General features: G+C 37.7%; 1 protein-coding gene and 1 long non-coding RNA gene across 2 annotated transcripts in view; one reads left to right on the forward strand and one right to left on the reverse strand.

Moving 5' to 3' along the window:
* LOC100881058 (uncharacterized) overlaps positions 1–12,786 on the forward strand; it is a 283,887-nt gene that overhangs the window by 248,893 nt on the left and 22,208 nt on the right. Inside the window, exon 5 of the mRNA XM_012288797.2 lies at positions 12,326–12,572. Within this exon, the coding sequence (XP_012144187.1) occupies positions 12,326–12,572 (247 nt within the window). The remainder of the gene's footprint in view (positions 1–12,325; positions 12,573–12,786) is intronic.
* The window catches only part of LOC143265802 (uncharacterized), a 192,579-nt gene that overhangs the window by 112,788 nt on the left and 67,005 nt on the right, over positions 1–12,786 (reverse strand). The window lies entirely within an intron of this gene.

Genomic DNA, 12,786 nt, shown 5'->3' on the forward strand with positions numbered 1-12,786 from the left:
TTTGATATTCTATTTATCCACCTATATTATTCCATCAATTTTAAAATTTGATTGCACAGTACATTGTATGGTACTTTAATATATAACATAATAATTACTGCCAAATATCCAGCTGTAATGAATGGATGTTTCACTGATCAAAAGATGACTACAAGATTTAGCCACCTACGAATTTAAAGTTTCCAGCGAAACAGTACAAAACGACAATCTTAACGTCCTACTTACTCATCAGAGCCAGTTCCGTGTAACTTCTTTCTTTCGTCCAAAGTCGAATCTGCTTTCAAGAGAACTCGTTTCGCGTCAGTTACTAAGACAAAGAAGAGAACAATAGTGCTTCTAAAGCAATTGACAGAGGACAATTTGCAGCACCGTTCTCATCAGTACGAAACCAGAATGCAGTGGTGTGCAGATGTACGAGGAACGAGTGAGAAGACCACTGCCACGTGGGCTAACTCTTGAACAGCACTATTCTGTGAAAGTTCCCTATATTGGAACACTTAATTAACAGAATACCTGCATAAATTTTACATAAAATGTTCATATTTTAATATTTTTTATTAAACAAGTTTGGTAGTCAGACTTTTCATTTTTCCTGTTTAAATAAATTCAGTAATGACTGGGGAAAATAGCTTAGGTAATTCACAGATGAAATTCCATCAGAATGGAAGATTTATTGAATGTTATTATTTAAATGCAAGGTTTAGCAAATTGACCTATATTGACCTTGACCTTGAAATTGATGGGGCAACTTGTCAAGGTTAGTTCATCTCATCTCATTACAAAGTGTACATTTAATGCTGCATATCATATTTTGCTAGAAACACTTAAAGTTAGGTACCATATCACATATGTTATTCATATGTGTACTATATATATGTGTATATATATAATACATGTGTGTACGTACGTGTATATAGTTATAGGTACATATGTGTACACACGTACATGTGTACATAACATATATATTCGTATATGTATGCATAATATGCATATGTTACTCACATGTCTACGTGAGTAGATATACTCATATGTGGTATATAACCTAATCAACTTTCTACACATACAAAGACACTTTAAAACCCAACCCTATCGCTACCAAATCATCCACTTCATCCTCCACAAAATAAATCCCAATTCAAAAACCAAAACCACTTCACACATGATTATCTTCAAACCTACACATATGATGTTCAAGCATACACACGTATCGAAGAAAAGGTTTGAAAGGTGCCTCCATTAAAATGAAATGACAGTATCAGTCTCGTTATTTACCAGCTACACCTCGCAAAAGCTTGCGACTCGAAGGAGCTTGCAAAAGGAATCAAAGATGAGGTACTCAGTATAAGTATGCTCGTTGACTTACTTGGTTTTTCTTATTTTTTATCCTGTGATAAGAGTATGGAAATTTTTGGAACTAGGAAAGGATTGTTAGATAGGGTATATGGTACATAGAGAATTTTAAGTACGTGTGTAGATGAGGGTGAACACGGGCCTATCCCTTGGAGTAACACGATCCATTGTAACCCAAATAAACCAGGGCAGGGACATGACATGCTGCTTTAAGGCGACGTCACACTGTCATCACGCTGTTCGATCACTTTCAGAAGTTAGGGTTCTTCACTAGGGAAACTACTAATCTATTAAGCCTACACCCTATGGATAAATTCTAATTCTAGTAGTATTTCAATTCTAGAAGTAGATTTGGATATACGAATGATTTGGAAACATTGTTAAGATGACTTCCGCAGGACTGTTTATATACGTAAAACAATGATGCAGTAAATATTTTGAGTCAACTTAAAAATTTCAAAGGTTCCCTATCAAGCAGACTGCAGTGCAATCGTCCACTATATATTTCACACAGCTCCATAAACCATCAAAGGGTATCCGTTTAAAATAAAAGAACTCCTCTAAAATATATGAAGCTTTGTTACAAAAGAAAAATCCTCGTAAAGGCCTTGTTGAAAAATGCTATATATCATTTATGCAACTTCATGCTCAGCAGCAAGAGATATTCAACGACCCTTAATAATGCAAGCTTTGGATGAGCACGGATGCGAAAGACTTTCTGAATGAGGGCACTGTAAAATTAATAAAACACCTACTGATATCGGATCGATATCTGAACACTGCAATATTCTGTTCTCCAATCGGTCTCCTTTTTCAGATATCTATGTATATAGCATACTTTGTGATATTAAATACTTCGGTATTTAGTATCAGACGTAGCAGTGAGAAAATATAAGGTGTATAGTAGTGTGAAAAGTATAGGATATAAGCATATAACAGTTCTACAGGGTGTCTCACAATTAGTGTAGGACCCTGAAATGGGAGGTAGACATGATTCTGAATAAGATTTCCCTTTGCAGAAATGGGGTGTGAAGCTTCGTTCTTGAATTATTAAGGAATATAATTTTTCATTCCGTAATTTCCACGCGCTGTATTTCCACGCGGCGTACTTTCCACGCTCCGTAATCTCCACGCGCCATAATTTCACGCGTTGTATTTCTACGCGTTGAAATTTCTACGCGCCAAAATACCACACACCGTAATTTTCACGCGCCATAATTCCACGCTCCGTAATTTCCACGCGCTGTATTTCCACGCGCCGTAATTCCCACGCGCCATAATTCCACGCTGCGTAATCTCCACGCGCCATATTTCCACGCGTTATATTTCTACGCGCCAAAATACCACACATCGTAATTTTCGCGCGCCATATTTCCACGCGGTGTAATTTCCACGCGCCATAATTCCACGCTCCGTAATCTCTACGCGCCATAATTCCACGCGTTGTATTTCTACGCGTCGAAATTTCTATGCGCCATAATACCACACACCGTAATTTTCACGCGTCATAATTCCACGCTCCGTAATTTCCACGCGCTATATTTCCACGTGCCATAATTTCCACGCGCCATAATTCCACGCTCCGTAATCTTCTCGCGCCGTATTTCCACGCGTTGTATTTCTACGCGTCGAAATTTCTACGTGCCATAATGCCACACACCGTAATTTTCACGCGCCATAATTCCACGCTCCGTAATTTCCACGCGCTGTATTTCCATGTGCTGTATTTCCACGCGCCATAATTCCACGCTCCGTAATTTCCACGCGCTGTATTTCCATGCGCTGTATTTCCACGCGCCGTAATTCTACGCGCCGTATTTCCACGCGCCGAAATTTCTACGCGCCATAATTCTACGCGCCATAATTCTACGCGCCGTATTTCCACGCGCCATAACTCCAAACTCCGTAATTTCCAAGTAATTTATATTAAGGAATATAAATTTATTTTAGGCTCGAAGCTGTGACCAATCAGAGCGTGGGGATTACGCGCGTTTAGCCACTAGGCTCGAAGCTGTCGCTCTCGTGTCTGCGCATGCGTAATCCTCGCGCTTTGATTGGTCCGCGTTTTTCCTTAATAACTCAAAAACGGAGCTTCAGATCCCATTTTTGCAAAGGGAAATTTTATTCAGAATCACGTTAGCTACCCGCCATTTCAGAGACCTAAACTAATTGTGAGACACCCTGTATAACATACATAAGCTATAACACATGTGATCAGTGCAAGTGAAATTGTGACTATATATGTATTACCGCACTGTATACAATATTAGAGTAGTACTACACTGTATATACTAATACGGTATACTACTATACAATTGCACTAATACAATATTATCACACTATTATATTACTACAAATAATACTATAACAGTCCATATGCTATCAAAGCTATTGTATGCTATTGAAGCATACTGCACATAAAATTCCGTTATCGAACGTCAATACAAATGTCCCAAGAAGAAAATAAAATCTTAGATATTTCTATCGGTGAGACACCTTAAACGGCGAAAAATAGCCGCCTAGTCAATAGCAGTTACGGCAATCGTCGAGTAATAACGTGTCAAATAACGTTAAAACAATATCACGAGTGTCGTGCACTGTACAACGGCGAGCTGCCGTGTTTCATAGCCGTGGTTAACCCGGAAACCACCGAGAGACACTTCAAAGGTGTCAAAAAGGCTTGACGTTCGCGGAACAACGGTCAAAAGTATCCCGTTTTCGGTGCCAGCAACCGTGTGCATAAATTCGTGGAACAAACTGCCATTGCAGGGGTTTCGCATGGCTACGCCCTTAGGTGCAATGCATAACCGCGACTGCGGTACATTTCGAGGTATAAACTCGCTCGGGGTCGACAGAGAACATTTTTCTGCGATGTGGAGTTTAGGAATTTTGGGATATTGGAATTTGGGAATTTATCAATTGGAGGAATTTGAAAAATGTTTGGAAATTTGAGGGTGGTTTGAGGGTTGGAAGATTGAAAATTTTGGGAATTTGTGGGTTGAGGTAGAATATTAATTTGAAATCATAAAATTTGAGAATTTAGAGATTTGGAGATTTACATAATTGGAACACTGAAAATTTCAAAATTCTAATTGTTGGAAAATCAAAAATTTTCAGTTCAAATTTTGAGAATTAGAGATTTAGAGCATTCAAAGTTTCAAATTCAAAAATTTGATAAAATTCTCCCTAAAATATAATTAAACTTTCTTTAACAATATCCAAATAAGGATTATTCCAACAGTAACAATAAACAGTATATTCACAAAAAATCCAATATTATATATAATAATTTAGCTGAACAATTTTTGGTTCAACAATTTGCAGCAGCATTTCCATAGACCTTTTTCCACAACGTCATAAAGTACACGGCAAGATAAATTTCACCAACAAAATTGCGGAACACCCTGTATAACTGATGTGCCGAGTATAAGTCTACCTGGCGGACCAGTTAGTGCACTTCATACACACATACAAGCAGTACATATACAGGTGTATGAGACCATATATAGTGAGCGCAGCTGTATGTACACTCAGGGGAAAATCTAGCTCCTTCATTTAAAGACGTGTACACCTGACAATTTAGAAACTTTCTAATTTCTACAGGTTTAGGTCTTCATTTTGAAATTGTTAAATTACATAAATTTGGTCATTTCTAAATTTTGTGAAAAGACTCGACATTTTTGAATGTTTGAGTTTTCATATTTTTGCATTTGCAAATTTTTTAAATTACAAATTTATGGAAGTACATTTCTTCTGGTTGTTACATTTGTATAATTGTAAATTCTCTAGATTCCAATTTAATAAATTTTCAAGTAACTAAATATCTAAATTGGTAAATTTCCAAATCTCTAAAAAGAGTCAATGATCATAGCAGACGAGGCTCATATAAAATCAATCAATTTAAAATTTAGTATTCTCAATCCCCAAAATACTAAATTATCAAGTACCTATATTTTCAATTCACTATGTCCTATTTTTGGACCCCCAAATCTGAAGACTTCTATATTTTTAAATCCTCAAATCTCTGTGTTCACAAATGTCTAGGTCCTCACATTCTTAGATGCCAAATCCCTAAATCGACGTATCAATAAATCCCCAAATTCCCATGTCTCTAATTGTCCACATCTTCAAATCTCTACATTCACAAATTTCTGGGTCCTCAACTTCCATCGAGTCGAATCCCTAGACTACGATATTTACAAGTCCCCAAATTCCCATATCTGTAGTTGTTCACATCCTCAAATCTCTGCATCCACAAATTTCTAGGTCCTCAGACTCCATCATATTGAATCCCTAGACTACCATGTCTAAAAATCCCCAAATTCTCATATCTTTAATTATCCACATCTTCAAATCTTTACATCCACAAATTTCTAGGTCCTCAGACTCCATCATATTGAATCCCTAAACTACCATATTTACAAATCCTTAAATTCCTATGTCCCTCATTGTCCACATCCTCAAATCTCTGCATCCACAAATTTCTGGGTTTACAAACTCCATCATGTCAAATCCCTGGATTTCTATACTTACAAATCCCCAAATTCCAATCCTCCCAATTACCTAATCCCCAAAATTTCACTCTCCCCAATTACCTAATCCCAAAGATTTCACTCTTCCAAATTATTTAATCCTCAAAATTCAATCTCCCCAATTATCTAACCCCCAAAATTTCAATCTCCCCAAATCTCTGCATCCACAAATTTCTAAATCCTCAAATTCCATCATATCAAATCCCTAATCCACCATATTTACAAATCTCCAAATTCCAATCCTCCCAATTATCTAACCCCCAAAATTTCACCCTCCCTGAAATTTCACTCTCTAATAATCTCACCCCCAAAATCTCACTTTCTCCAATCATCTAATCCCCAAAATTCAATCTCCCCAATTATCTAACCCCCAAAATTTCAATCTCCCCAAATCTCTGCATCCACAAATTTCTAAATCCTCAAATTCCATCATATCAAATCCCTAATCCACCATATTTACAAATCCCCAAATTCCAATCCTCCCAATTACCCAATCCCAAAATTTCACTCTCCCCAATTATCTAACCCCCAAAATCTCTCCCCAATCATCTAACCCCCAAAATTCCAATCTCCCCAATTACCCAACCCCCAAAATTTCAATCTCCCCAACATTCCAATTTCCAAAATCCGAAAAGACTTCCCCTCGATTGTCATCCTTACCTCAAGCTACCTAGATTTACTCTCGACTGTACATACACGTGTGTTTACATATACACTGGCGTAGTTTGTCGTATGCGGTGCTGCATCGTAAACTGCATCGTTCGCCGACAATCGTCCACGGTGGAGAAACGTGGCGCTCTGGTGTCGTCCTTGTCGCAACCTGGTAATCTCGCTGTTGGTTTTCAACGACCCTCCACACACAACCCCTTCGCCTCTTCCCTCGTACCCGTGGTTTCCCCATTCTTGTTTTCAAGTTCCGTCGTTCTTCGACGAATACAGAAAGCGGCGTCGCATGTACACCGACCAAAACGTCGTTTTCTTGGCTTTCTCTAATTGAACGAAGCGCCTAGCGCCAGTGAATTTAACCTGCGCGGCTTCACTTATTTGCCCTCGAGCCTATGACCTCTGCCGCGTTCAACTTTGTGCCGTCGAGGAAATTGCTCGTAACCCCAACCTTGCGCAAATTAACAATACGAGTTAATGAACACCCAGACCGTCGAAAATCATTTTATCGCGGGCACAAAGGCTGTGTACGCGGGAAACAAGTTCTCGGGACATATCGTGGTGCTGGTAGCGCCCGCGAATTTTATTCAATTCTATTAGAGGAGAGGGTGTGAAAGAATTAATAATTGAGGTGCTTTTTGCTTATGTGTGGAATTTTGGGAAATTAAGTGGAGGTGCGTTTGGGGGAATTTTTTTCAAATTTTTTAGGATTAGGGGTTCTTTGAGGTTAGGGTACTTTGTAGGTTAGGACACTTTGGAGGTTAGGACACTTTGGAGGTTAGGACATTTTGGAGGTTAGTACGCTTTGGAGGTTAGGATGCTTTGGAGATTGGGACATTTTGGAGGTTAGGACGCTTTGGAGGTTAGGATGCTTTGGAGATTGGGACATTTTGGAGGTTAGATTACTTTGAAGGTTAGGACATTTTGGAAGTTAGGGCACTTTGGAGGTTAGGACACTTTGGAGATTGGGACACTTTGGTAGTTAGGACAGTTTGGAGGTTAGGATGCTTTGGAGGTTACGACACTTTGGAGGTTAGGACATTTTAGAGGTTAGGACACTTTGGAGGTTAGGACACTTTGGAGGTTAGAACACTTTGGAGGTTAGGACACTTTGAAGGTTTGGTTCTGTAATTTGGGAAATTATACTAAAGGATAGAATATGATTTACTGCTAGATGGAAGCTATTGTGAGAAGAGTTTGAGATTTGGGTAATTTTCAATTTTGGGATATTTGTTCTTAGGATTATGGAATTTTTGGATAACAATTTTGGGACCTAAATTTAGAGCTCTGTATATTTAATTTTTGAGATTTGGTTATGGGACAAATTTGGGAAATTATATTATTATAGGGTGAAAGTGTTATGTAACGTGTGATGATTCGTTGATAGGTCTAGAAAGATAATTATTATGAATTTTAATAATTATTAATAACATGAATGTCAACAGTTCATAATGATATGAATATCAACAGTTAATAGTAACGTGAATATTAATAATTAATAATATGTATATCAGCATTTAATAATGATATGAAGGTCGATAATTAATAATGATATTAATATTAATAATCACCATATGAGTATCAATATCAGTAAAATTTTAATAGTTAATAGTAACATGAATGCCAGTAGTTAATAATAATATAAATATCAATAGTTAATAGTAACAAGAATATCAGTAGTTAATAACAATATGAATATCAACAGTCTATAATATAAATATAAATAATAAATAATTATGAGAATAAAAATGAACTAATATTCACAGAAAAATGCAAGTAAGCAACTAATTCAAAAAAACATTAACTGAAACACGATACACCCTACATAATTCGCATTTGATCCTAATCGCCTCTGGATTAAATTTCGAGAATGACTTCTTAAGAAGCGGCATTATATCTGATGAACACAATCTCCCCTACGTTCAAAGGGATGAGTCCGCAAGTCATTAATCATCAAAATTGCCTTTCCTTTTTGTTTCCCAAAAAAGGGTGCGAATTGTACAATTTTTCAAACCCACACCGTATTCACATTCCGATTGAATTTGACAAATCGTTAAATAAAAACTGTAACAAGAAACCTGTGTAGCTGGAAATAAATTTACGAAGGTCCCGATATCTTATCGATCAAATTCTCAACGTATCGCGATGGAAACCTAAAGAAAGTTCCAGCTAAGTTTCCAATACAATGGAATTCGACACGAATCGTATTGACAAAGTCGAGGATGACATTTCTCTTCGACCAGCCACGAACGTTCTTTTCAAGGGTTTCAGGAAAATGGCTTCTTTCGATTGTCTATGATCAAAACTCCCGCAGATGTAATTTCACGACGGCTAACCTGATTCCTCGCTCGTGGAACAACATCGATGACAAAACTTTGTCGAGTAATTACTTTAGGCTTCGTTACACTTGTAGGTGCTCTTATGCTCTTGTACTTCGGTGTCTACGTTTGTAAACTGCATTTGGATTGCAAGTTTCTTTTACGGAAATGTCTCATAAAAAATTGGATACATCCATTTGTCTCATAATGGACAAAATTTTTCTGATGGGTTTTATAGTTTGTTCTTAGTATCATAGGATTTATTATTATTTATTATAGACTTTGAAATTAATTATTATTTATTGTAGATTTTGAAATTAATTATTATTTATTATAGACTTTGATATTAATTATTATTTATTCTGAAATTTATTTCTTATTATAATTCATAACAAGATTTATTATTTCTTAATATTATTCATCTGAAAGTACGAAAATATAAAATTGACAAATTTTCAATAAAAGTAAAACAACCTCACAAGTTCCTAAACTTCCCTCCATTAAAATTTTCAACCTCACTCAACCCCCCAAGAAACTTGAAAAGTGCAGCATCATCGGAGAAAACAGTTTCCCATTTTTTATTAACTTTCATCCAAGCTCCTCCGCATTCCAATTGCACCGCAATTTCGGAACCTAATACACCCCTCACCATCCGACAAAAGGGAGTAAATAAGACTAACCCTCCAAACGGTTGTTTTATAGCATTCGTGCACTTTCATGTTTCCACGCAATCCCACTCGAATTTATGAAGCACGTTCTTCGAAATAATAATAAATCCCGTGGGTCGGAACGTTTGTTATATTTAAAAACCCGTTACTCATCGGTCGCCGACACGACAGAAACATCCGTGTATTTGTTTTTATATTCGCCGCGCTACATCATACATTACTCGATGTTCGCAGCATTGATTTATAGCTGGAATCGGTTTTTAAACGTTCTTTGTGTCTGATTCGGATCGATTTGCATGATGCTTCTAATCGGAGCGTAATAACGTTGTTTCCTGTGTGCGTTACAATAATTCATAAATCTGCTTATCATCTCCGGTACACGCTTCCAAAGTTAAGTCACATAATTTAGGTATATCGGATCAGAGCAACTTTCTACGAATATAATCTGATTATGAAAAGCTGACTTGTTAAACTTGTATGCGAAGTTCTACAGACGGGAATATCCTTCGTTAATTACTCGATAAATATATTTGAAACATATTCAAATTTGAAACTTCTATATAAAGGTTTGAAAGATTAGAAACTGTAAGACAGTTTACCCTGGAGTACATTGACACCCTATATCAGCCATTAGTTTCAGGACCAACAAAATCCCTATTTCCCACAAATTTCCGACCCGGATCATTGATCTATTCAAATATATGGTCATACCCCTCTTACCGAGTGTCCTTGTACCCAAAGAAGGGATGGGCTGCATAACTTTGCTGATGAATCCATTTTCCGGCACTATTCTCATAATACCCTCCACCCCAGTTCCGCTTATCAACCACTTCCCTCATTGCTTTCTAACTCACATAAAGCTGATTGCTTCGAAATGGTTCCGGAAACTGATTCACAGACTCCTTTATAAGAACAAATATGTTCGAACCTTCAGTAAACACCGATTACAAATATAAATTTTATTTTTCCTTGCTCCACAAAAATTCTGAGGAAATATGGAGATGTTCAGTTCAATTATTTATGTGCTAGTATTTGAGGCTAATCAGATGAACGTAGTCGATGGAGTCACTGAATCTTTTTCTTTGACGAGACAGTTTGACGCACTCGTGACGCACAGATCGAATGTGACCTTACTTATATTTTAAATAATCCAACATGAAATTTAGGTCTAACTTGCATAATCAAGGCCCTACATATAAAATATTCACAACAGTTTGATGACGCACTTGTGACGCACAACTAGAATGTGACAAACCTTACTGAAACTTTGAATAATCCAACTTGAAATTTAGGTCCAACTTGCATAATCAAGGTCCTACATATAAAATATTCATAACAGTTTGATGACGCACTCGTGACGCACAGCTCGAATGTGACAAACCTTATTGAAACTTTGAATAATCTAACTTGAAATTTAGGTCCAACTTGCACAATCAAGGCCCTACACATAAAATATTCATAACAGTTTGGTGACGCACTCGTGACGCACAGTTAGAACGTAACCTTACTGAAACTTTGAATAATCTAACTTGAAATTTAGATCCAACATGCATAATCAAGGCCCTACATATAAAATATTCATAACAGTTTGATGACGCACTCGTGACGCACAGCTTGAATGTGACAAACCTTACTGAAACTTTGAATAATCTAACTTGAAATTTAGGTTCAACTTGCACAATCAAGGCCTTACATATAAAATATTCATAACAGTTTGATGACGTACTCGTGACGCACAGCTCGAATGCGACCTTACTGAAATTTTGAATAATCCAACTTGAAATTCAGGTCCATCTTGCACAATCAAGGCCCTACATATAAAATATTCATAACAGTTTGGTGACGCACTCGTGACGCACAGCTAGAACGTAACCTTACTGAAACTTTGAATAATCTAACTTGAAACTTAGGTCCAACTTGCACAATCAAGGCCCTACATATAAAATACTCACTACAGTTTGATGACGCACTCGTGACGCACAGCTCGAATGCGACCTTACTCAAATTTTGAATAAACTTGAAATTTAGGTCCAACTTATCAAGGCCCTACATCTAAAACACTCCCAACATTGTTCGTTTTAATGTCATAGCCTTAAATTAGTCTTGACGCATCAAAATGTCAGGGGTTAATTTTGTGACTCCAAAAAAAATTGATGACTTAAAATTATTATTTGCATTTGTATTTCTAACATTATCGATAAATGGAACGAATATTAATAGCACTCCTAAAACAGGTCAAAACCGTCCCTCCATAAATCGCGAACTGTAGCTAAAAAATGCGGAAGTTATCCGGCGCACGCGCGGTCGGTGCGAAGGTCTATATTTTTCGTCGTTCGAAACTTTTAAGTAAATCTCGGTGGATCCGCTTGCGATTCAGCTCGGCGTAGGCCGCTCAAGCGTATAACTTACTGCCGACGCCATCACCAGTTCTTAGGACGATAATGATCCATTAAGAAACTCGGAACTCGGCCGTTTCTGTGAATACTCTGGGTTAGCTGTCGGGACGCTTTCTCACGGGTTGGGAGGGGAACAAGAGAAAAATGGAGAAACGTTAATCGGGGAGAGATGGCGAAACGGCAAAGTCTTTCGACTTTTCATCGAACTGGAAGGAGTCGTCTTTGTGTTTAACGGAGGGTACCAGCATGCGGTATGGGGAGGGGGGTTCGCCACGATTCCAGATGAACGGATTTCGTTAAAAGCAGATTTACATTTCCTCGGCCCGGTGTAAACGTTTCTGAATCCGTTTCTTCTAGTTTCTGAAATTCGAGATGAATTCACGCTTGATTTCTCGCAGGTGGATTCGTACACAAAACACCAGCCGCAGCAGTTCCCGCAACAGAAGGGGGGTAACGATGCTGTATCGCCCCATGCCGATCAGATGGAGAATCTACAGTGGATCGAGATACGAGTGAACCTTCAACCGTTCCATTACTCGAATGGCCAGCTGAATTTACGATGCAGTGCCCAGATTCCTGGCATATATTCGGCGATAAGCGAGGTGCAGCTCGGCGGTGGATTGCGCGAACCTGTGCCGGAGAGAGGTAACACGAATTTTCTGCTAACTTATAAATCACCACGGTTGAATATGATAATGGTCTACCTTCCACCTGGAAAAAATATGTCCAGAATCCTTGGTAATCCTTTAGGAGATTCCTCTCTTCACCTGGTTCTACGTTCTTCAAATATTCAAGGTCGCAGATCGCTATTTGATCTTAGTTTGGATCAATTATTTAGATATTTATAGAGACTTTATCG

Source organism: Megachile rotundata, chromosome 14 (assembly GCF_050947335.1).
Source record: "Megachile rotundata isolate GNS110a chromosome 14, iyMegRotu1, whole genome shotgun sequence".
NCBI classification, from domain to species: domain Eukaryota; kingdom Metazoa; phylum Arthropoda; class Insecta; order Hymenoptera; family Megachilidae; genus Megachile; species Megachile rotundata.